Source organism: Peromyscus californicus, unplaced genomic scaffold (assembly GCF_007827085.1).
Source record: "Peromyscus californicus insignis strain IS unplaced genomic scaffold, ASM782708v3 Scaffold_4__1_contigs__length_199733344, whole genome shotgun sequence".
Lineage (NCBI taxonomy): Eukaryota > Metazoa > Chordata > Mammalia > Rodentia > Cricetidae > Peromyscus > Peromyscus californicus.
The window spans coordinates 145,776,165-145,802,204 of record NW_026294562.1 but is presented as its reverse complement, the minus strand read 5'-3'; the positions used below and the strand labels follow the sequence as shown (position 1 = coordinate 145,802,204).

The following is a 26,040-nucleotide window of genomic DNA, read 5'->3' as shown; positions in this document are numbered from 1 at the left end:
TAGCAATATATAAAATCTTAAAATTTCCTATGATTTTTAACCTTAAGTTAAGTTTTCTCTGGTGTAAAAATGTACAGAATGCTATTTCTTTTGGGCAATTACTAAATACAGGAATATTTATGTTTTCTCATCTTAGCTCTATGCTACTGGCTATGGTGCTGGTGGAAGACTGGGGATCGGAGGGACAGAGTCAGTGTCTACCCCAACGTTACTGGAGTCCATTCAGCATGTGTTCATTAAGAAAGTTGCTGTGAACTCAGGAGGAAAGCATTGCCTTGCTCTCTCTTCAGAAGGAGAAGTTTACTCGTGGGGTGAGGCAGAAGATGGGAAGTTGGGGCATGGTAACAGAAGGTATTGTGTGAAAATATCATTTTCGTATGTTTTCTTTGCTTTGTTTTAGTGCTGTACAGTGTGTTGATCTTTGCCTTTTAGAACACTTGCAATAACCTGCTTGAGTTAAATGATGTTAATAACTTATTTGTCAGAAATAGGTCCACAGGTCACTGTATGTGAGTTTACCTGTATGACTCCTGTACTGGGAGGGAAGCATTATGTCTTGAGGTTTTTATTCACAAGTTTTACAAATACTAAGCATCTTTTTGTCTTTCACCTTGCTACTGTCCACTGAATGAATCACATTGGGCATTTGTTACATGATACCAAAATCATAAGTATAGAAGAGATAGCACAAGTGATGGGGAAGGAACCAGACTCAGTTGTTTTTGAAAAATTGGTTTCATCTACCACCAAAGTAGAAATGGAGATGTAGCTTAGATATAACTAAAATCACCAGGCAAAATATACAGCAGCCCTGAAGACACTGAATATGAGGCAGCAATATAGAATTCCCCAAGAAATAGGAAACAAAGAAGGCTAGTTCAAAAAGTTACCCCAGTAGATCATCTGTAGACAGTTTCCATGCCACAGCAGGAAGGAGAGGCCCTGGCAGATGATGACAGCATCCTTTGATTTAGAGATGACAGAACTAGAGAGCTGAGGAGGCCGAAAGAGGTAGAATATGCAGAGAGTACCACAGAGTAGGTGAGAGCTGTACAGAGAGCCCAGAGACCTGTGGAACCCAGGAAGGCAATCAGATGAAGCCTAAGAGCAAACCACTGCAAATGATTGTAAGAAACTTTTGTTGGTGCTCACAGAGGAGATAGAGCTCCCAGAAACCTTATCATTCATATGCAGGTAGAGTACAAAAAAGTAATAACTAAGGACTGGAGAGATGGCTTAAGAGCGCTTTTGACCTGGGTTTGGTTCCCAGCACCCTTGCTGGAGACTCACAACCATCTGTAACTACAATTCCAGGGGAATTATGGTCTCTGTGGGTACTGCACGCATATGCTACACTTACCTTCAAACAAAACACTCATATGTATCAATAAATATATAAGTATACATTAGCGGGGAGAAAATGAATCATATACTGTAGGCTGCGGTTCCTCCTCTAAAACTTAAAAACTAAAACCATTTTTATAAATAATAGAGATCAAAGCTCAATTATTTTTATGAATATAAACAAACCCTTAACAAGGTAAACTTTACAATGTCCTGTATCCACTCAAAAATTGCAGATATGCAGAAGAACAAAACAATACAACTCATATGAGAACAAAAACTAGTCAATCAAAACTGATTCAGAAATGCCACTGTGGTAGACTTTTCTTTTAATCACATACCATATTGTGAATAAACATGTAAAAGCTTGGGCTTGTTAAGTAGAGCCTAAAAATTATTTGAATACCCAAATGAAAAATCCTAAAGATGAAAAATACATTCACAGAAAGGAAAAGTAAATTATATGGAATTAATGCCCAAATAGATGTAATAAAAAAAGACCAGTCAGCTGGGAGATAGGACAATAGAAACTACCCAGAGTGAAAGTGCAGGGAAAAGGGATATGCAAATGACGGAACACCGGTGAACTTGGGACAGTGCCACATGGCTTAGTGTGTCCATAAAGAGCACTTAAGAGAGGGAATGGGAGATTTTTAAGAAATAACTGAAATGCAGAATTGACTAGCAGCTCTGAACTCACAGGTACAGTAATCTTAAAGAATCCCAAGCAAAAGAAACATGAGGAGGAAAAAAAAGACTGCACCAAAGTAAACTGACAGTAGAATTTGAAAAGCAGTTGGGATGGGTTTGATTAAGCTGTGGTAGGTTAAAGAAATATTAAAGGGGTAAGAAGCAGAAATAAAGTAATAAAATAGGCATGAAATCATAAAACATAGGTAAATAGAAAACATACAGCAAGGTGAGATCTTAAAGCCAAGTATATTTACATCAGAAGGAATGATCTGAACACTCAGAAGGCAGATGCAGGCCTGGGGAGATGATTCAGTCTGTTGCATGCTTGACGACCTGTGTTTGACCCCCAGAACCCATGTTAAAAAACAAAAAACAAAACCAAGGGAGCATAGTGGCATATGCATGTAACTCCAGTGCAGAGGAGGCGGAGACAGGCAGCCCTGAGGTTCAGTGGCTAGTCAGCTCAGCAGACGTGACAAGTTTCAAGTCAGTGAGAGACGCTGCCTCACAAACTCACTAACTAACTAACTCACTAACTAACTAACTAACTAAATAAATAAATAAATAAATAAGGTGGGTGTCCTCTGAAGAATGACACGTAAGATTGTCCTTTGGTCGCCACACCCACACATGTGCATGTGCATTGCACACACTAAAAATAAAGTCAAAATGATGGAGAAATGTATACCATGCTAATACTAATGAAAAGCAAACAAACCCACAGTATTTACATTAATATCATGCAAAATACATTTTCGCAGCAAAGAATATTGGCATGGATTAAATTGTTTCTTCATGATAAAGTAGTCAGGTCATCAAGAAAACAGTACATATTAATATTAGACACCTAATAGACACTGCAAATTGATCAAAGTAAAAATATGCCAGAGCAATGACTCAGTAGTTAAGAGCACCGACTATTCTTCCAGAGGACCCACATTTGATCCCCAGCAGCAACCTAGTGACTCACAACCAACTGTAACTCCAGCACCCACTTGTGGTCTCTGAGGGCATTGCACTCATGTTGTGCACAGGCATACTTGGAGACAAAAAAACATAATTAAAAGATTTGCTAGAACTGCAAGGATAAATTAGACAAACCCCTATGGTCATGGTTTTCAATACCCTTTCATAATTGGTAAAAATGAGAAGATTAAAAATATGAAATGGATAAAAAAATTGGCTAGCTGCCAACCAACTTGATCTAATTAACATTTTTAGAAAACTGTGCCAAACAAAATTCTAATCTTTTAATATGTGCATGGAACACCAACCAGTATAGACTATGCACTGAACCACAAAATAGCAGATTTTGTATGGCAAAAGGATTTATGTTTATACAAAGTTTATTCTCTTGTCTACATGGAAATTAAACTGGAAATCAATTGTGGATCTTTGGAAATTATCCCCTAATGCTTGGAAAGCAAATAAAACATTTCTCTATTCAGCCTTAACCAAGAGGAATAAAAGCAATTAAAACACCAAAATAACTGATGGATCAGAGAATGAATGAAAAAACAAAAATAATTTTAAACAGAATGAAAGTGAAATTGACTTACCCAGATATGTGAGATCCAGCAAAAGCAGTACTTAGAAGGAAACTTATCATGTGAAGTGGCACTTAAGACAATAATAAAAATGGTACAAAACTATGATGTAATACACTATACTATAGGAATTCCTATAGGAAGAAGGACAAATGCAACTCAAAGTAAGTAGAAAAGAGGTTGTCAGAATCCTTAGCATAGAAAGTCAGGAGAGAGTAGGAAAGCCGGTTCTTGGGGGAAAATACAACCAGGAAAACTTCTATCAAGACTGATGATGGTAAAAAGAGATTTCAGGCTGGACGGTGGTGGTGCACGCTTTTAATCCCAGCACTCTGGGAGGCAGAGATAGGCGGATCTCTGTGAGTTTGATGCCAGCCTGGTCTACAGAGCGAGATCCAGGACAGGCACCAAAACTACACAGAGAAACCCTGTCCCCCTCCCCACCCCAAAAAAAAAGAGAGAGAAAGATTTCAGGTCAGAAAAATTTAAGAGATGAAGCAGTTTGTTCTCTCTCTCTCTCTCTCTCTCTCTCTCTCTCTCTCTCTCTCTCTCTCTCTCTCTCTCTCTCTCTCTGGTTTTTCAAGACAGGGTTTCTCTATGTAGCTCTGGTACTAACTCTATAGACTAGGCTGGCCTGGAACTCACAGAGATCCACCTGCCTCTGCCTCCCAAGTGCTGGAAGTAAAGGCGTGTGCCGCCACCGCCCAACTGCTGCTGAAGGGGTTTCATATATAGTTTGCAAGTATTTAGAGATCACAAAGGCCAGGGATGTAGCTTAGTGGTTAAAGCATTTGCCCACCTTCTTAGCTTATCCCAGGGCCTGAGCTCAGTCCCTGGGACCACCAAAATACACCAGATCTTTAAAATCAAAACAAACAAAACAACCACCATAGCAAAAAGCAAACAGAAAACCTAGAGCAGCTACCAAGTGTGATTATGCTTTCCTGTAGTCAAGATACGTGGGTGTAGAGGCAGGGTAGTGGTCACAGATTAATTCCAGGCCTGTCTGTGGTCTACATAGTGAATCTAGGCCATTGAGGATCATCTTAAACAGAGCAGAAACCACAGTTTAATGAACAGCTTTATGGCAACAAACCTGACTTTTTAAAGATTTGGACAAACTTCAAACAAAAAAATCTCACAACGTACAGACTCAAAATATTAATTTCCTAAAGATACATTTCCCTAACCAAATATCTCCCAAACCAAGTGACCAGTGATTTCTGATACAATGTAACCTACTTTTTGAGGATATTGGAGAAAAAGGAAAATTCTTGATTTTTTTATTTTTTATTTTATTTTAGTTTTTGTTACTGTTCTTTCCTTTTTCTTTTTGGAGACAGGATTTTGCTATTTAAAATAACCCAGGCTGGCCTCAAATCTGTGATAGGTTAAGTTCTTGCCTAACCTCCAGGTGTTACAGATGTGCATCACTAAACCTGTCTTTTTGTTTGTTTGTTTGTTTGTTTTGGGGCCTTTAGGATGCTGGGCAAATTCTCAACCACCAAGCTACAGTCTTTAACTCATTTTTTAAAAAGATAGCTTTACCTTTATTAAAACCATACTCAAGCCGGGCGGTGGTGGCGCACGCCTTTAATCCCAGCACTCGGGAGGCAGAGCCAGGCGGATCTCTGTGAGTTCGAGGCCAGCCTGGTCTCCAAAGCGAGTTCCAGGAAAAGCGCAAAGCTACACAGAGAAACCCTGTCTCGAAAAACAAAAAAAACCATACTCAGACATTATTAGGAAAATACAAATCAATATCTTGCATCTACATACATGGGAAAAATTCTTAATAGTTTAAGAAACCAAATCCAACAGTGTACAAAAGAACAATACTGTATGATCAAGTGGCATTTATGCCAGAATTCTTAGATTGGGTCAGCACAAGAAAGTGAGTCAATATAAAAAGAACACAGTAGTCATATAGCATGTTGAGCAGACCGAGTAAGGGCCAGGTAACTCTCCCGCCCCCACACCTACCACTACCTACACACAAAGAGCAATCTCTGGCTCATAGGCCTTGTAAAAACACAAAACTACATCATGAGCCTGGCCTAAAGCTGCGAAAGCCCTATTCCTGTCATTCAGCTACTCTGTAAAGGAAGATAGAAAATCTTGAAATTTTGATTTTAGGTCTAAATGGTTCTTCTTTATTGATGTAATAATCACTTGGCTGAGAAGGAATATTTAGAGGCACACATTGAATAAATAAGTAGCAACCAGAAATGTTGAAATTGTTTTGTTTAAATTTTAAGTGTTTAAATTTTAAAATATGTAAGAATAAAAATATATTTCAGTCGTATTTATTTCTTGCAGCCCGTGTGACCGCCCTCGTGTCATTGAGTCCCTAAGAGGAATTGAAGTGGTTGATGTTGCTGCTGGTGGAGCCCATAGTGCCTGTGTCACAGCAGCTGGGGACCTCTACACATGGGGAAAAGGCCGATATGGCCGCCTGGGGCACAGTGACAGTGAGGACCAGTTAAAGCCAAAACTGGTGAGAAGGTACTGGGTTTAAAGGCCCAGGTCTAGGCTCGAGTGTCTGCTCATGTCATAGTGTTGAAGTGGGTTGGGGGCAGTTTGTCTTTGGTGCTGTGTTCTTTTTATTTTAGGGTCAGTGGTTTGTGTTTTCTTATTTACAGGAATAAACTGTCTTGGCACATATACATTCCTTACTAAGGAGTGAATGAGCAGTGCTCATGGTGGTGCATGGTTGGTTCACTGGGACCCTGATGCCTACTTTCTACAGTTCAGATTTATATTGTTCAAATAGAGGAATGCATTTCTATCTTAAAGAATTACTAAGATTTTTCTTTGTGAAATATAACATTCATAAAGTGGCAATACTATTATAAAGCCCCCCTTTTTTCCCCAGTGATTTCCGTTGTGTACTCTCAGTTGAGTCCTGCATTCTTTTTTCCTAAAGGTGGAAGCGCTACAGGGCCACCGTGTCATAGACATTGCCTGTGGCAGCGGTGATGCCCAGACACTGTGCCTCACTGATGACGATACTGTCTGGTCCTGGGGAGACGGAGACTATGGCAAGCTTGGCAGAGGAGGCAGTGATGGTTGCAAAGTGCCCATGAAGGTATTTCCTGTGTGTGCAACCCAGGTCTCTAATCGCTTTCCCTTGAGTGTGCTTCTCAGGAGCATTCTGTTCATTGCAGGAAGTATACAGGAGTAAAAAGTGAGTGACGGGGCCAGGACCTTTGGATACCTTAAGTGCTATTTGTGTCTGCTTGGGAAAGGCATGTAGTACAGTAGGGTTCCAAATAGCCTGTGGTTTTACTTAGTTTGTGGATGGGTTTGAGGTATGACGCTGACACTGCTTCCACTCTCAGTTTACAGTGGTAAATAGGGGCCATATCATCTAATGTAGGACAGAGACAAGAACTTGATTCTAGTGGATCTGATGGATCTCCAGAAGCAAAGAGAAGAGGCCTTGTGCTACCAACTCCATAGGCCTAAGTTAGGGACCATTGTGTTGTTTTTTTGTTTATTTGTTTGTTTTTAGGGAGTGAATGACTAGGCAATTTCTTAATGCTATCGGACTGATATGGTGTCTTCGGTGGGTGGGTGTAGAGATTGAAGGGACCCATGTGTTAGGTGATCAGTGTGTTAGATCACTTACTCTGTGCCCTGTGATATGTAAATGTGGTAGTGTAGTACAGTTGGGACTTGGGTGTGCTCAGTGTCCTTCCTTGCTGAGCACAGATGTGAACAGAGAGGCTCAGGGACACAGGCACCCTGGGATGGAATCTGACCAGGTGCTTCTATAGGAGAGGCCCTTATTCAAGGGAGGTCCTGCTGGGTCCAACCACATAGCTTGTTTTTGTTTTGGAGTTGTGCTTTTCAGTACAAGTGCTATTGATTTCAGGATGACTTTTTCAGTCTAAGTCAGTTTAAATTTTAAAAATGAAAATTCACGGTGAGGCATAGCAGTATACGCTGTAATCACAGTATTCCAGTTGTAAATTCACAACTTAACTTGTGTTATAGAATGAGACTGTCTAGAAGAAAAAATCCTCTCCCTCACTCACACTGAGATGCTGAATGTATATCCCATGGTGCCCCCATTTCCCTCGTCTGTAGCCCTTTCCCGTTTCCAGTACACATATATACTGTAACCTCATTGTAGGTTGCTCAGGATTTCTGCTTTTATGAAAGAAAGTGGGTTGCCTTTTTTGATTTCACTAACTAAGGAAGGCTTTCTGCATTTGAGCATAGGATGTTGGACATGGGAAAATCTAGAGGAGTCTATTACTGGTGGCACTGTGACAGGGCAGGAAATCCAGAGAGACTAATTAAGAGAATGAAGTTTTAGTTAATTTTAAAATGAAATATAGGAAAATAAGTAGGAAGACATACACGGAGATCACAAGGAGCAAAGTTTGTGGGGTAAGGAGAAGTGATGACCAGTGAAGTGAGGCCCGACAGGATTTCTGACACAGGATGGAGAGGTTAGACACCGGATGTATATGGGGTCAAAACAGGTCACAGGGTTGATAACTGAGGGCGTGTTCATGATGCTGACCTGGGTGGATGGAAAGGAGCCCAGTGTTCCTGGCCATCTCTTCCCTGCTGTCTGGGGTTGCTTCCTTGTGGGTCTCGGAGTCTCACAGTGCTGGCACAGATGCGGACAAGCACAGAGCTTCCTGGAGACAGGTACCTTTATGTCAGTCTTGGAGAGAGAAGACTTTAGACTTCACCTGGTGACATATCCTAGGCCTTACTGTGACAACGTCACATGTTTCTGCTTCCTTCCTGAAATTACTTTGGTTATGTTAGATGTTAATTTTAATATTATATTAAATATTCTACATGATCACTGGTTGGTGGTGGCACACACTTTTAAAAACACACTTAGGAGGCAGATCTCTGTGAGTTCAAGGCCAGCCTGGTCTACAGAGTTCAGGGCAGCTGGAGCTACACACAGAAAAACTCTGTCTCTAAAAACCAAATATATATATTACACAAGTACAGATTTTAAGAGTTCTTCTTAATAGATGTAGTTAAGTCTCACTGTGATTGTAGCAGTCAGCACTAACCTTGATGGAGCCTGTCTGATTGAATTTTTTCTCTTTCTAGATTGATTCTCTCACTGGCCTTGGAGTAGTTAAAGTGGAATGTGGATCTCAGTTTTCTGTGGCTCTTACCAAATCTGGAGCTGTTTATACATGGTATGTCAGATTCTGTTTGTGCAATCTCACTGAAACCATAGTTTAAAAAAACCTTAATTTTGTTTGGGTATTTTACCTGCATGTATGTCTTGTGTACTGCATGTGTGCCTGGTACCCACAGAGGCCAGAAGAGGGCATCATATTTTTTTTTGGTTCTGGAGTTAGAGATGACAGTGAGCTACCATGTTGGTGTTAAGAATTAAACCTAGGTCTTCTGGAAGAACAGCAAATTCACTTGATAGCTGAGAACCATCTCTCCAGCCCCTAAAACCATTGGAACTGTTTTAAGTCCCTTCCTGTTGACTTCTGTGCCAGGCTGTGATTCAGATGCTGGTGTAGAGCTTACACCATGATGGTGGCAGGGTGGAATGCAAATGCCCATAGCTCAGTAAGTTCCATGCTCTCTTTTTATGCAGGGGCAAAGGTGATTATCATCGGCTGGGCCATGGATCTGATGACCACGTTCGGAGACCTCGGCAGGTCCAGGGGCTGCAGGGAAAGAAAGTCATTGCCATCGCCACTGGTTCCCTGCACTGTGTGTGCTGCACAGAGGATGGTAGGTAGATAGTACTTCACTGTTTGGGTCCAGCATGGACCCTAAAAGTATGGTCAATGTTGTGAATGATGAAGCTTATGCCTAGGTTATGAATAACTAGGAAAGGGTTCCTTTGAACACATGGATTTTGTTCATCTTAAAAACTGACTTTTTTTCCTCTGTTTAGCATTCAGGAGCTGTTTAGGTTTTTACGACTATTTCCTTAAGTTTTATGTTACTTGATCTGATGGAGAAATGCTGCTGTTGCATACCTGGTCCAGTGAACTAATGAACTAGACTAGACTAGAGAAGGTATATTGGCCAAGCGGTGCTATATGGAGTCCTGGGAAGTGTGCTTACTTCGGGACAGTAGTGCGATTTGTGTGTGGTGACATCGAGAAGCTAATGCTTAGAGAGGTGAACACTAACAAAACAGAAGGGCAGTAAGTGCTACCAGTGTGATGGGAAGATGTTGGGGTTGTGCATTCACTGCTCCTCTGTCTAAGTTCTTTACATTTACTTCCCTTAGGTGAAGTTTACACATGGGGTGACAATGATGAGGGGCAGCTAGGGGATGGAACAACAAATGCTATTCAGAGACCTCGATTGGTAGCTGCCCTTCAGGGTAAGAAGGTCAACCGTGTGGCCTGTGGTTCTGCACATACCCTCGCCTGGTCAACCAGCAAGCCAGCCAGTGCCGGCAAGCTCCCTGCACAGGTCAGTGTTATCTGGGTAGGTGTGTCAGAATAGGAGGACACTGTTACAATTAGCCGTCATGCAGGTCCAACAACATATGGCTCCTTGAATTACGTGTTTATAGAGGTGTTGCACTGATAACAGCTCGGTTCATAATGCCACAAAGCAGTGGCATTAATAACTGTAATATTGGGCTGGGAGCATAATACAATGTTAGAATGCCCACTTGCTTGGCATGCACGAGGCCCTGGGTTCACTCCACAGGAGAACAAAAAGGAATAGAGAAAAAGGGCCTTAATATTGATACCAGCCAATACACAACATAGAATAACTGATAGTATATGTGGCCCATGTTTCTTGGTAAATCTGTTTCTGTAAACTAATACTTCTAACATTCTTCCATGTTTACATTATTTGTCTCAAGTAATCAAACCAGCTAGAGAAAACATGGGAGTTTTCAGACTAATTTCAGAAATCATAAGGCTGTACTTTGGCTTTCCGTGCTTTTGCCACTTAGTGGACTTAGTGAAACTTTGATGTTGCAGGTACCCATGGAGTACAACCATTTGCAGGAGATCCCCATCATTGCCCTAAGGAACCGACTGCTACTGCTGCATCACATCTCAGAGCTCTTCTGTCCCTGTATCCCCATGTTTGATCTAGAGGGCTCTCTTGATGAAACTGGACTCGGGCCTTCAGTTGGGTTTGACACTCTGCGAGGGATCTTAATATCTCAGGGAAAGGTATTTTGTAGCAGTCTGTGGGATAGGAGCACTGTTACCTTCCGTAAACTTTCATTCAACAAAAATCCTTATTCTGGGACTATAGATAAAGACTTTATTTCATTCAACAAATGATCTTTGAGTGTCTCCTACATGCCATCCAATTCTAATACTTAGAACATGTGTATAAAAAAAACAAAAACAAAAAAAACAGCCATGAAGCTAAGCCTTGTGCTTGTGGTTTTCTCTGCTTGTCTCACCTTGAAAGTTTGTGATCAATTCCACTGACACAGGAGGGGAAATCCTTAGGTAATTTCTTCTCCTCTGTATGTCCAGCAGAGGACTGGGAGCTTAGAGAGAAGCTCCAAGGTTGTGTAGGTGGAGATTTCTTGCCGACTGATTTGACAGGGACAGGGAGTAGACAAAATCAGGAATGCTGGCATCTAGAGGTCATGGGATGGATTTTGATCCATTGACATTTTTATTAATAAGAGCTTCCTATAGGGAATGTCAGGCTGAGAAGTAAAAGAGTAAGCTATTGAGTTTCTGGTGCGCAGCTTGATGTGATCTTAGAGGGGACTCAGTGCATAGCAGGCATGGGAGCTTGGTGTCAGAAAAGGAGCACAGAAGGTGAGTTAAAGACTGATCCACCCTAAAGGGCTCTGATTCTTTGACATGTGTTGTTATCAAGGAGTGTAGTCTATTCTTACTGATAAAATAAAATTGAGATGTTTTGTTGTATTGAGCAGGAGGGCTCTGTGCATTTTATGTCCATTGTGCCCAATGCTGAGCAATAAAGATGGTGTTTAAGGGAAGATACTCTCTCTGCTGATAGGTGCAGGAAGAAACTTAATTTCAACTGTTTTTCCAATAGTTAACGTCCAATAACGACAGAATAGCAAAGCTGAGTCTGTCATTTTTACTTTATCTTTCAAAGAGGAGAGGACAGTGGGCAGCAAAGGGACAGAAGCAGAAGAACATAAGAGGCAAGGCTGCACCCTGCATGAGGGAGTTGGAGTGCACCTCCCACAGGTTGCAAGAACCTCTGGGGTGGGCTCCCACTAAGTTGAACATGGGACAACATGGACAGTGGTGTTGGGGTTCCTACAATGAGGCAGTAACAGTAGAGGGCAGCATACAGTGGGTGTCTACAGGGACCCAAGCAGCTGGGCAGCCTCTGCTAGATGGCTCTGGATGGGTGTTATAGGAGACAGTGCAAAGGTAGGAAGTCTTATTGCCTCTGACTCAGATTACCAGTGAGGCGTTGGGTGTGTTGATAAATACATGGTAATCCCAGGACTTGGGGGGTGGAGGCAGGAGAATTGTGAATTTGAGACCATCCTAGGTTACATAATGAATTCAGGGCTAGTGTAAGCTTCATAGCAGGAGTTGCAAGACCTTTTCTTAAAAAACACACCAAAAAATTCCAACAGTATCACTAGAGGAGAGCTGGGCAACCAAGGATTCAGAGCAGGAAAATGCTCTCTTGGGGGAGGAACTTAGCCACAGGTGTGAGTGGGGCAAGCAAGAAGGCAGATGAGGTAAGGCTGTGCATGAGGCATGGTGGATGGCTTTCTACCACTAAAGCCAAATCTCCTCTTTAGTGCTTGGAGTTGCTTAATGTCCCTACTTCTGCTGTCCTGGGTTGGAATTCCTAAGAGTCTAATCTGAGAGAAGGGCTTAGGATCTATGGAGGCCCTGTGGTTCTCCAGCTCTTTCCCTCCCCAGCTCTGAAAAAGGACACTGTTGTCCCCTTAGCAAAGAGGCCTGAGACCCACTGTTTCCTTTGAATGCCCCTCAAGTGTCCTTTCATGGGTGATGCCCAAATCCTTAGTGTGATAGCCACACTGTCCTGGCCATCTTCACTCTGGTTTTGTTCAGTGTATGCTTACAGTATGTTCCCCACCCCAGGTCTGGCTGGACCCATGAGTTCCTTGACTTACAGCTGCTTTGTGATGCAGTTAAAAGACCCTGCTGCTGCGATTGCACTTGAGTTTGGCAGGGAAGCCTCAGTCTAATAGACCTGTGTTGGAGCAGGTATTTGCAGGGCTCCAGCCCTCTGGTCTGCTCTTCCTGAGAGAGTTGCTTCTTTCCTCAATGGTCAGTCATTCTTACAAACTCCAGTTCTCTACATGGATCTTTAGGTTCCTTGGCTCTATCCCACACCCTGAAAAGGACAGCATTGTATCTTCTTAAAGAAGTCTGACTTTCAGAAATAGAGGCTATAAAATAGTGATGCAGTTTCTCTTGGCATGCTGATTTCTGTTTCAGACTCTAAACTGTCTGTTTTTCACGTTTTAGGAAGCAGCTTTCCGAAAAGTAGTGCAAGCAACTATGGTGCGAGATCGCCAACATGGGCCTGTGGTGGAGCTGAACCGCATCCAGGTAGCTCCCTCCCCTGCTCTGACAGTTGTACAAGTGATGCTTCCATGGTGCAAGAGGTGTCCCTGTGGTCTTGGGGGAAGACAGCACTCCTAGGCTTAAGGAGCAGGCTTCTTGTATGTAGTGCTCTGGGATGCAAGAGGCTTTAGGAGTGGTGGTGGTGGGGTATTTTTATTTATGTGAAAATAGGAAGTATTTACCTGTCATAACACCAAAGCACAGGCAAAGAGAAATTTAAAAAGGTAAAGTAAGGAGCAGCCATGTTTCTTCCACAAGGTGATAATGCCCCCTCTTCTGTGTGGCCTTTGTATTTTTGTTACAGGCAAAGCTGGGTCATTCTTGTAACTGGTGGTTTTTTTACATGCCAACAGTTCATATTCCTTTGAGCCTTGTAACAGCCCAACTCTTTGAGTTTTCCAGTTTAATAAACCAGTATTGCTAATGTCTCAGGAAAAAAGAAGGGAAAAGCAGGCCATTTCTGAATTAATACTGCTTCTAAGTACACATAAACTTATACTTTGAAAATTTTGATTAGAAATACAGAGGAATCCCAGTTAGTTATTATGATAGTGCATGGCATTTGACATTTAATACGCAAATGAAATTAGCCTCGCCTCTTAGATGGGAAACAGAGAGCTATGAAGAACAAATTCTTTGTTACTCAACCTTTGTATTAACACATGATTTTTATCCTGATGTTGATTACATGACAAGAATTTTTTTCTGAATTGTACTTGGGGGCATTTTGAATTAAGAGATGAAACTCTTGTCCTTTGTTGGACAGCACATGTGACCACATTGGTAGAACTGGTGTCTCTAGTGATGATCATCACAGTATCTAGTGCTAGCTCTAAGTTGGTCATCTAGTTGCACAAATAAATGGGCTGTTGAATTAGCCCCATAAAAACGCTTTTATTTCCCCACCTTGGATGACGTGCATGCTAAAGTTTGCAAGACAAGGAGAGCTGTACATTCTTGGGTCAGGTTCCTGTCTCAGACAGACATACAGGCTCCTTGGAGCCAGGAGTCTCTCTAGGGTGTCCAGGGCTGTAGGTACCAATGAGGCCCTGACTGCTTGGAGCCGAGGGTCCTGCAGTGGACATGCTGCTCCTTACTGTCTTTTTTTCCCTGCAGATTTTCAGTAATACCTGCTTGCTACTTGACTGTCCTTAATTTTGTCTTTTAAAATGTTCACTATGTTTAAAAGAAAAACTGACAGACTGCAAAAGAAAACACACACACACACACACAAACACCCTGAGACCAGTGTGCAGTGTGGACTGACATCTGGGGCTCCTCCATTATCCATAGAAAACTATGGGGCACCAGAGCTTGCAGTTAGTACAGTGTGATCTCCTGAGGGGAACGTTCCCCAAATGTTGGGATAGAATTGTTTTTCCACCAAAACTAGGCTCTTGGGGTAAAGATTTGATAAATCTCTAAGTGAATTCAGGATGCCAGCACTGAGTCAGATTGGCTGTGTGGTACCTCTGCCCTGGGGTTGGCAGTGATGCTGCACAGCACCAGCAACATGAAGACTCAGGAGGGATTGAAACTGCCCACACAGGTCGTCTTCTGGGGGAGGTTTTTCTTTTGTTTTGTATAATGAATTTTAGCCACACACTCCCCATTACCCTCTTTTATACTCCCTTTCCTGCTGAAACCTGTTTCTTTTCTACAAATGCCTCTGTACTTTTATGTCTTTGAATTTGTGTGACCCACTGAATTTAATTAGGGTGATTTACTGGATCACGGGGCAGTTTACCAAGTGTCAGTGGCTATCCTGTTGAAGAAAGTGACACCCTCTGCTCCTCGAAACCATTAACTGTCAGTAGACTGACTCTCAGGGAGGCCTGGGACTTGGAGCCCCTGCAGAGTTTTTTATTGTGATGAAAATAATGCTGTTTGATACCAGGAAGTTCTGAAAAATCATTATCCATAAAAAGTACTTAACATGATTTTTTGGTTGAGGGGTGAGGGTTTTTTTGGGGGCACAGGGTGTTGTTGAGACAGGGTCTTTCTGTATAGCCCAAACTGGCCTCAGCCTCCTGCTTTAGCCTCCCGAGTGCTGGCATTGTAGTGCCACTACTCCTGGTTTAAAGTGCCTTAAAATTTACTACAGAACTAATTCATGCTCATTACAGAAAATTGGGAAAAGTCAAATTAAAGTCAGCCAGTGTCACCTGTGCTCCTGTTGACCCCAGAAAGTACCGCCTGTGTGTAGGTTTGTCTACTGTCAGTTTTGGGAACGTATCTGCATGGTGCTCGGTTTTTGTAGAAGACAGGCCACTGGGCTCCAGTAGTTGGTGCTTTTCCATGGCTGTTCTGTGGCAGCTGTGCTGCTGTGGACATACTCCTTTGTCTTTCTGGAGATTAGGAATCCTTTTAAGGGTTGCTGTGCAGTTGAAAGGAGGTAGTCTTTGTAGACATATGGCTGGGGGTGTGAACAGAGAAAAGTTCTTTCTGTAGGAAGTTAGGGGTTTTGTTGTCATTTGTCTTAGATTTATAGTCTTAATTGTGGTTCTTTGTGCTGTTGAAGAAAGCTAGTGGGTTAAGCTTGACCTGGAATTCACTGCAGCTGGCTAAAGATGGTGAGGTTTTGCTGGAGGACTCACAGTAAAAATATGTTTGCATGGCCAGTTTTTCTTAAACTGAGCATGTTGTTACCATCTCACGCCAGGTGGCTGAGGCTGGAAAGAGTCGGGGGTGGGTGGGGGTGTGAAAGCCACACCAACATCCATTCTTGGTCTGACTTCCTTGGTGAGTTTAGGATAAGAACCATGGGCATGTAGAGAGTGTGCAGCGGTGACAGGTACAGTGGCCTAGAGTTGCACAGAGCTCAGCACAGCGAACAGACGGGGAGGAAGTTACCACGTCTGAGCTAATATTTCTGGCCTTGGCCTTTAGAGAAACTTGGTGTAAGTGTATGAATATCTGTCTCAGTCCACAAGAAGGACTGTGTTGTGAAGTTGGTAGTTACAGTTGTAGTCATTGATGGTACCAAGTGTTGCCGAGCCGTAGTTATTAGCAACACCTTGCCTTCAGCCCTATGTAAACATTGATGATGACATATGTCATCGTTTGAAAGTATGTTTAGATTCCACAAGTAAGCTGCTGTGCTGTGTCACTGATGACCTGATGACTAGGGTGACCTCAGATGTTCAGAATGGAGTGACTGCTTTGTTTTGTGTAGTGCCTGCAGCAGAGATCTGAGTATATCAACTCCTAGCCCACTGGCGCTGTGGCAAGGAAGCTGCAAAGTTTGGTACCATCTCAGAACTGGAGCTGTGGGAAGCCCAGGAGTGGGGTGCAGGGTCAGAGTTAGAGCCCTTCTGTTTCTATGGGAGTTGTCCATGGATTTTTTTTGTTTGTTTGTGTGTGTGTGTGCTAGAGGTAATAAGGTAATTGCTCCTCTTTGAGGGACCTACTTATGGCAGAAGTCATCCAGGTGTTACATAGAAGGAGCCAAAGTGTTGTGAGGTGGTAGGGTGGGCCAGCGTACAGGTGCAGAGAGAGTCTCTGAGTACGGAGTGAAGGGGAGGAGTTTTGAGGATCTTGTAGGTAGGTTGCTCTACAGCTGCTTCCAAGCTGTGTGTTTCCTGCTGCCCCAGTATCTCATATTTTCATTCTTTTTTTTCTCTAGGTTAAGCGCTCCAGGAGTAAAGGTGGGTTAGCCGGTCCTGATGGCACCAAGTCTGTCTTTGGACAGATGTGTGCTAAGATGAGTTCCTTCAGTCCTGACAGCCTACTCCTTCCTCATCGAGTCTGGAAAGTCAAGTTTGTTGGTGAGATTTGGCTGTGCATGCTCTGGAGAACTTACTTGCTGGGGGAGGGTGCCTGGGGGATGGCAGGCAGAATGGTGCATCAGTAGCAGGTGCAGAGGAGCAGAGCAGCCACCTGCCTGGTGCTGTTCCTGCAGGTGGGGTTGGGTGGTTTGTGTGTTGCTGACTCTCTTGTCTTTCCAGGTGAATCTGTGGATGACTGTGGGGGTGGCTACAGCGAGTCCATAGCGGAGATTTGTGAAGAGCTACAGAATGGACTCACTCCCCTTCTGATTGTGACTCCTAATGGCAGGGACGAGTCTGGTGCCAACAGAGACTGTTACCTGTTGAACCCTGCCACCCGGGCACCTGTGCACTGCAGCATGTTCCGCTTTTTGGGTGGGCCTCTCAGTTGTCTGTCATACTGCTCTGGAGGGCCTGGACCACCCTTAAGTTAATGTAGCATCTCTTGTCTATCTCAAGTCAACAGTAGACAAAAGTGATGTGCAGTGATGTTGTGCATTTACCCACATTATGGAGGGAAAAAAATACTGCTCTTCATTTTACACTTAGTGTTAAGGACTTGACAGTGGTGAACCATGAGAAGTTATGGCCATTCTATGTATAGCTATAACGATGTACAGAGTTGGGCAGTGTGTGACTATGTGCTCAAGGCTAGATGCTTTCTTTGGCATACAGAGGATCTGAATAATAGGTTTGTGTTCTAAACATATCTGAAACTCAGGAGTGCATGGAAAAAGATGGCCTTTGCAGTAGGCCTATCCCTCCTTGTCTGGGTCTGTGCAGAGCGCTCCCAGAGGGCTTCTTCATCTACCACTACTCCTTAACGAAGTATCCACCTTCTTGGAGGAATCCATCTCTTTGCTTTGCCCTCAAAGGGACAAGAATTGGCTTACTGTGGTTTAATCCCATGTATGAAAAGAATACAAAGAGTTAGAAACTTCTCCTATAGGAAGCAAAGGAAGTAAGTCTTGAATAGGACATGCTCTTTCGAAGTAGGCCTAGCTCTCATTTGGGTGGTACTGGTTTAGAAGACTCTATGATCTCAGTGCAGAGCTGATGCTCCAAGGCATGTTTGAATAAGTGAGAAGCAGCTTCTCATCCATTCCCAGTATTCTAACCTTCTGTTTTGAATGATCAGGGGTGTTACTGGGCATTGCCATTCGAACTGGGAGTCCTCTGAGTCTGAATCTTGCTGAGCCTGTGTGGAAGCAGCTGGCTGGGATGAGCCTCACCATTGCAGACCTCAGTGAGGTGATTCATTTGGGCTATGGGTCTTGTTAAGGGGCCTAGGCTTTTCTAGGTATCTAACCTAACATGCATGGGTATATGAAGTGGTGTGAATGTGAGAGAGTTGGTGTGCTGTGCACTTTGTGGTGCTCAGCAACTGATGTGGCCTGATAGACAAGGAAGATCACTGTCACATGCTACACCTCAGGCTTCCAGGAACGGAGACTGATAGGGCAGTCACAGCCTGGTGTCCCTTAGCTACCTTGCTCTTTGTGCCCTTCAGGGTTTAGGGGAGTGTCTGTCACCCACTAGTGACAGTTATTTTCTCAGCAGTTAATTTAAGAACTCTCTGGATCTTTCTTTAGCTCCTTGGGTGAAGTACTTCCTTGGAGAAACCTTTTTTATGGGGAGGGGGTGAGGGGGAACCTGCATACCCTTGTATTCTAGAGACACTCTGAGGCAGATAAAGTCAGGTATGGCTGGTGTGCTTGACTGGGACTGGGCTCTGTAGTAGGGAACAACCCAGATTTAGCATGTATACTGTATTCCTCTTTGACAGGTTGATAAAGATTTTATTCCTGGGCTCATGTACATTCGTGACAATGAAGCCACTTCAGAGGAGTTTGAAGCCATGAGCCTGCCCTTCACAGTGCCTAGTGCCAGCGGCCAGGACATCCAGCTAAGCTCCAAGCACACACATATCACCCTGGACAACCGTGCAGAGTATGTCCGACTGGCAATAAACTACAGGTTTGTGGTCATCTGTCCTTCAAATTGCTTCGACTTAATAAATTGCAGAAGTAACAGATTATAGTTACTTGGGTATCTACATTTTTCCAGATGTATAGTATATAAAAAGATGCTATTTTTTTTCGCTATTGCTAATCTTTGTTATAAATTTTATTTGGTGGCTATTGTTCAGAGTACTTGTTATTGTCACTTGAAATTTCTAGGTTTTGGTAGAATAGTGAGGTAAATACAATGTGCTCATTTAGAGGACAGTCCCCACGAGGATATCAGGCCTCTCTGTGCTCCTCTATACTTTCTTTGTCAGCTCCTCAGGAACAGGGACACAGACGGGGCCATGTGAACACAGAGCAGCCTCCACCAGACCCAAGAGTGCCTGTACCTTGACAGTATAGCTCTGGTGAAGTGTGGCACCACCACTGCCCAGCATTGTGCTTAGAGTATGTGTGGCTGTAGTTAATCATGAAGGTTGTGTCCTGTCCCCAGTTTAGGTGAACTCAGTAGTGTTGTATATGAAGAGCATTACCTAGAGGCTTCCTCTCAATCCTCCCTTGTGGTGAGTGTTGTAGCAGTACTGTGTGTAAAGCCTGGGACCAGCAGAGCAGAGCCCAGTAAATGTAGGCACAAGTGTAAGGAAGGTTTTGTTTTTGTTCTTTTTTAAGACTCCATGAATTTGATGAGCAAGTGGCTGCTGTGCGGGAAGGGATGGCCCGAGTCGTGCCTGTACCCCTTCTCTCTCTTTTCACTGGATACGAGCTGGAGACAATGGTATGTGGCTGCTTTGTGCTGCCTAGAACTGCCTTGGCACACTAGCGTACTCATTTGATCTTTTACTTAAAACCTTTTGGAAAACTAAACCTTGACTGTGATAGTAAGTGAAATGAAAACAGTGTGCCCTTCCCTCACTGCCTGCCCACTAGATGTTGAGGTTCAGGGTGGTGCTCTTGTTCACCTGGGTCTGTAGGAACCTTATTAGAGAAACAGGGCTATCCTGTGGAAATGAAAAAAGAGGGGACGTGTGCCTGCTCTAATCGGATGTCTTTTCTAGGTATGTGGGAGCCCAGACATCCCACTGCATCTTTTAAAGTCAGTGGCAACGTATAAAGGGATTGAACCTTCTGCATCCCTGGTTCAGTGGTTCTGGGAAGTGATGGAGTCTTTCTCTAACACGGAACGCTCCCTCTTCCTTCGCTTTGTTTGGGGCCGGACAAGGCTGCCCAGGACCATTGCTGACTTCCGAGGTAGAGACTTCGTTATCCAGGTAGGCCCCTCACCAGGATTGCAAGGCACTCTATTGACGGCAGTAGAAGTGACCTGCCCCTTGTGTGTATCCTGCAGAGCAGTTAAGAAAACAGATTTTGTAAAAATGAAAATGGAAAATACCTAACTTCTATAATTTGAAGTCTTAAAATTTTACAGTTACAGATCTTGAATACCATCACCTATCTTTGCAAAGTGTATCAAAGCCATAATCAGAGCATGCTGGTGTTATACCAGCATTTAGATTTTGAATGCACATTCAAAAAGCATTTGTTTGATTTTCTAGCTGGATCAGGTAGATCACTAAATATTATGCTCACTATTAGATGAGAAAAATGAGACTGCTCATACATTTGAGAACAAGTTTGCTTTGTCTTAGAACTCAATAGTCTGATGATTTAAATGAACTCAGTTTACCTGCTAAGGTCACTGAGGTGGGCAAACCAGACTAGCATTCTCTTCTTTGTCCTGGTAGCATTAGCACAGAGATACATCTATGGCCAGGGTTGTCAAAATACCCATCTTTAAGAAACATCTTTGACAGCAAACATAATTTTTCTACTAAAACAATAACAAATCACTTTTACTGCTTAGTATCTTGGTCTAAAAGTGGGCTGATACTCTTAGAAAGAGTGTCCTCTGGTGGTCATGTGCTGGACCCCAGTCTTATGCCCTGCTGTCAGCTGGGTGACAGGGTTCTACCATACCATTAGAAGTTGATGGGTGGGGCTATTCCATTGGCCATCCACATGTGACTGCTTGATGATGATCAGGAGTCACAGTGACATTGGTTTGCTTCTTTGATTGCAGGTCCTAGGGATGAGTTACTTTTTTTAATTTCTAAAACTGGTTAGATTCTCCATTTTCTTTTAGTTTTTATTTATAGCCAAATATATTGTTTCTGTAAGAATGAAGTGAACACAACAAAACAAATCCAGAGTTTTATTCATCCTTTCCACAATCTCTTATTATTTAATATTTACTACCAACAGGTCCTGGATAAATACAACCCTCCTGACCACTTCCTTCCTGAGTCCTACACATGCTTCTTTCTGCTAAAGTTGCCCAGGTATTCCTGTAAGCAGGTGCTTGAGGAAAAGCTGAAATATGCCATCCACTTTTGCAAGTCCATAGACACTGATGACTATGCTCGAATAGCTCTCACGGGAGAGCCAGCTGCCGACGACAGCAGTGAGGACTCAGATAATGAGGATGCAGACTCTTTTGCTTCAGATTCTACCCAGGATTACTTGACAGGACACTAAGATGGAAATGCCATCAGGAAGAAATGTGGCTGAACAAATAGGAAGAGTACTGCTGTGTAAATTGTAAATGTCGAGTGCATTTGATGAGGACTATCACTCGGTGAAGTATGTGGAAGAGAGAGAGCCTGGCTGTCTGCGGTGAGAGGACAAATGCGGTAGGACGAAGGGAAGATGAGCCTGTGCATGAGGAACACTATGGGGGCACTTCTTCCCCATGATGCTGCATTACCTATAGGACCCAGTGTTTACTACAGTGTAAATGTTTATATGGACACAACAGCATCACAAAGAAAAGCCTTTTTACTTGTGGGTGCAATAGATTCCCCCCTTTTCCCTTTGCAGTGTCATCTGGATTGTATATTGAAAAGACTGTGTAATGAAGAAATCGTATTATAAATATTTCAACTAATTTTACCCTGAATTTGTTTATTAAAAGCTTTTTGAACATTAAATTATTATTTCTTGAATGCATTTAGAAGTTACTTAAATCAGAACAGAAAACAAAAATGCCATTCATTCCCCCCTCTCCCCAGGTGTACCATTTTAGCATATGCATTATGTGACTGGAATTGAGGGATCTTGGTGGACAGTATGATAATTTCTATCATGGAAAGTGTACTATACTTAATGCTTGTGTCATGTATATGCCAAAATTTTAATCCCCTATAAATAAAACATGTGTCACAAAATTGTAGGCTGAGCTTTCTTAACCAATTAGACTAGCCCATGTGGATCTGCTACAACCAAACCATACTTAGTGACAAAGCACTGAAGCCTTTGTTAGGATAGAGCAGCAGCTCTCAGGGCCCAGAGGGGCCCAGGGACCTTCAGAGCTCCTTCCACTACTCACTTCAGACATGCCCTCTTTCCCAGTCCCAATGCCTGTTCCCACTGGCCTGGGTCAGGCGCACCCTTGGCCCTATTGGCCCTTGGGTAGGAATTGCTGTGTATGGTAAGCTCTCTGCAGAAGGAAGAATAGAGAACAGCATAGGAAGAACTGGAAGGTAGTCCTAGTACACTAGATCTTGAGGTCTGGTACCTGATTGAGGCAAAAATTTGTACTTCGTATTAGAGGGCAATTTTTGCAAAACTAAATTGTAAACTAAGACTGAGATGTCTTTGATTTTTAAGTCACAGGTTCTTCATTTTGGCCCAAGAAGATACCAGGACAACTACATCTTAACTTTAACTTTTTAACCTTATCCAGCTTAAAATGAAGTCAAAATTCATTTTGCTACATCAAAATTTATGCAGAAAAATCCACGGTAGCAAAGACGGGCCAGCTCTGTAAAACAAATATTTTAAATTGTGGATTTGTTGGTTGGATATATCGTGTTGTTTTTTTTTTTTTTTTTTTAACTAATAAAGATATTAGGTTACATATTTAAAATACACATAAACCAGCATTCTGCTTAAATTCATAAGTGTGGTATCTGTAGTAATCTATTTTCTATTAATTATAACCAAATGCCTGAAGCTGGCTTAATTTCATAAAAAAGATAGATTTAGCCTTTAATCTCGGCACTCGTGAGCTTGAAGCAAGAGGATCGTGGATGCAAGGTCAGCTTGGGCTGCTGATTGAGACCTATCATGACTTTTCCTGAAGAGGTGTAAAAAAACTTCCATTCACCTCAGGTAGACACCGACAGACTAAAGAAAAGATCTGTTCCATCAGGTTGGTAACTGAAGCATTTATAGGGGTGACATGAATATGCGTGCATGACTTCAAAAGGCAGCTGCATCACTGGGAAGTCCCCTGGGCAAATTATAGACAACCACAATACTGAAAAGCAGCAGCATAGTGGCGTGGGTTGCTCTGGGTGACTCACTTGGTGTCTTAGTTATCTTTCTGTCGTGTGATAAATCACTCTGACCAGAAACAAGTTGGGGAGGGAAGGTCTTCTTTCATCTTCCAGATTCATCATCTAGGGAAGCCAAGGCTTCCTTTCAGGCTCACAGTCAGCTGCCCTTCGTATATAGCCCAAGTCCACCTACTTAGGGATGGTACTCGCTCACAGTGGGCTAGGCCCTCTTGCATCAATTAGCAATCAAGAAAATGTTCCACAGACATGCCCATAGGTCAGTCTGATGAAGGCAGTTTCTTAGTTGAGGGTCCTACTTCACAGATGTGTCAAAATGACAACCAAGAATAGCCGTCACACCTGGGCAACTTAAAGGAAGCTACATTATTGAAGAGTCCCTCCCAGACAATGATTTACCTCTTATAACCTCACAGAATGGAGAGGCTTCATTAGGGTCTTATTTATAAACCCCGTCAGTACTATGAGCTTCATGAGCCATCTCCAGCCATCCATGAGTGAATCTTAGTAGTCGTGATCTCATGAGGATAATTACAGCTACTCTAATTCAGTGCAGCAATGGTTGTGTTCAATCTGGAGGAAATATACGTAACACTCCATCTTCCTCCAGCTCTTACATTTTTTTTTCTACCTCTTCTTCTGTAGTTGAGTCTTGATAGGTACAGGGTAATCGGATTGTTTTCTTTCATTTATGGTTGGTCATTGGGCTGCTATGCTATAGCAACAGTCTAGACCACAGCAACAGGCCTTCCTAGCATTTTGACTGCATAGGAGTGTCTGCAGTAACTGCCAGCAGTTAATGTAAGGTATGCCTTCCACTACAGCTGACAGCAGTTACCTATGGACATAAACACAAATGTTTAGAAAATAATTTGATAAACACATTATACCTATTTAATCGTGGATTAAATAGCCATAGCCGCCTCACAGGGTATTGGGATTTCCCTACCTCAGGTTTATGGTGCCAAACACAAGCCTCTCCTGTGGAGCTGGCTTTAAATACAGTCGACAAGTAACGGGTGTTCTACTATGGCAGCAGCAGGAGCATCCTGCAAGCCATGCTAGCGGTGTAATATGCAAGGGTCCATAGCCAAGCTGGACGTTGGTGACAGCTCCCCTGCAGCCTGCATACCACCTTTTGGCACTACAAATGTCAGCCAATAGGGAGCTTCTAGCTCAGACCCAGCCTGATTTTTCTGTCTTACAACCTGCTGTATAGTGAGTGTCTTTAGTGATAGAGTGTGTCCAGGATTTCTAAAGGACCATTCCAAGCAAGTGAGGATTGGTTTGGGACGCAAGTATCCCCTGGATACCTTGCAGACCCCGCTACGCTTCTGGAGTCCTCTCCAGTTTGTTCTTCTCATTTATCGAAGTGACTTGGGTAACACCACCTTGTCCTGACTCTATTTTGTGCTTGCTTAGACAGTTCTCAGCTTTCTACCCCACCACAGTTGCATCTACTTCAGCAACACATTTGAGATTTCCGTGGCCTTGACTTTGGCCCAGAGGTATTAGCCAAAGTAAGTAATGTTTATACAAACTTAACATAAATGAAAATAACTAAAAATAAATGTCATGTTGTGTTTGAAATAATTACTTTGCTCTGCCAGAAATGAATGTTTCAAGGTGTACTCTGACCCTCATCTAACTTTGATGTAAATTATGTTTTTCATAGTTTTTGCCTAAAAAAAGGCTGTATCCCTGAGCTTCGGCACCAAGAAACTCTGAGGCATGAACCGGCTCTTGGTCACTGTCCAATAAAGAACTAACACACTTTTAACCAGTGTGGTTGTCTGTATCTTTCTTGCGAGGATTATTACAGTGTAACCTCAGGAAGGTGAGTGATTTGTGTTGTGAAGGCTGGTGAGCTCCATGAGCCCCATCAGCACTGTGAGGGGCTCTTGTGAGTCTTGTGAGCCTCTCAAGTCTTCAGAGCCATGTCTACCTTCCCTCTTCCCCTGGGAGGGAATGTTAATAGACTGGATCTCTTGAGGGGCTTCTGCACATGAACAAAGCTGCCCTGAATCAAGATAGTCATTGTCATGACTATGACCAACCCAGAGGGAACAGACAGCAGAACCTGTCTCAAAAGAGAGTGGGAGGGAAGGTCGTAGGGAGGGAATAATTTAACGCAGCTCAGCTCTGGTGGTGACTTCATGGCAGTGAGCATCACGGTGGCATGCACGTGTATGAGGGAGCCAAGGAATGATTGATGGCTCTGTTGTAAAAAGCCTCTTGAAAGAACTAAGTCAAGACCTAGCTACCATAATCTCTTCTGTGGAAACAACGGTGACCTAAGGGCTTTCCACTAAGCTTCTCCTCTCAGTTCCTTTCACTTCTGACATTGCCACGGAAGACTCACTCAGCTTCTAACACATGAACCCGTAGGGGACAACCCAATTCAAAGCATGGCAATGTCTCATATACTTCACCCTTATGATCCCTGTCAACAGCTGGTTTCCCTGCATGGATGGGCTCCACTCTCGTCCCCAGCAGGCAAGGTGCCTCTCTTCCAAGACTTGGCCAAGACAACTCTTAAGAACTAGGAGGTGTAGAAGTTGCTTATCTGGTTCTTAAGTAGAGAAGTTGGGAAGGGGACCTTTCCCGCCAGAGGCTTGATCCAAGCAAGACCTCAAAAGTAGACCTTTCTGGCTCAGAAAGGCACCTGATGGTCAGCCTGCCTGGCAAGCTCACTTAATGGAAGCTATCTCAAAGTCTAGGAACGGGGCCAAGCAAAATGGCTCAGCAGGTGGAGGCACTTGCTGCCAAACCCAATGACCTGACTTTGATCACTGGAAGTGCTGACTCCTGCAAGTTGTTCTCTAGCTACACACATCCTG

General features: G+C 43.1%; 1 protein-coding gene across 4 annotated transcripts in view; it reads left to right on the top strand.

Moving 5' to 3' along the window:
* Herc2 (HECT and RLD domain containing E3 ubiquitin protein ligase 2) overlaps positions 1-24,980 on the top strand; it is a 173,911-nt gene extending 148,931 nt beyond the window's left edge. For all 4 annotated transcript variants that reach the window (XM_052713854.1, XM_052713856.1, XM_052713853.1 and 1 more), the window contains 15 exons: positions 137-351; positions 5,901-6,078; positions 6,508-6,669; positions 8,670-8,761; positions 9,178-9,317; positions 9,826-10,013; positions 10,538-10,735; positions 13,016-13,099; positions 16,740-16,881; positions 17,062-17,256; positions 18,020-18,132; positions 18,668-18,858; positions 19,518-19,623; positions 19,904-20,116; positions 21,108-24,980. In XM_052713854.1, coding sequence (XP_052569814.1) covers positions 137-351; positions 5,901-6,078; positions 6,508-6,669; positions 8,670-8,761; positions 9,178-9,317; positions 9,826-10,013; positions 10,538-10,735; positions 13,016-13,099; positions 16,740-16,881; positions 17,062-17,256; positions 18,020-18,132; positions 18,668-18,858; positions 19,518-19,623; positions 19,904-20,116; positions 21,108-21,380 — 2,490 coding nt within the window. In that variant the 3' untranslated portion in view covers positions 21,381-24,980. The remainder of the gene's footprint in view (positions 1-136; positions 352-5,900; positions 6,079-6,507; positions 6,670-8,669; positions 8,762-9,177; positions 9,318-9,825; positions 10,014-10,537; positions 10,736-13,015; positions 13,100-16,739; positions 16,882-17,061; positions 17,257-18,019; positions 18,133-18,667; positions 18,859-19,517; positions 19,624-19,903; positions 20,117-21,107) is intronic.
* Positions 24,981-26,040: the final 1,060 nt, after the last annotated feature.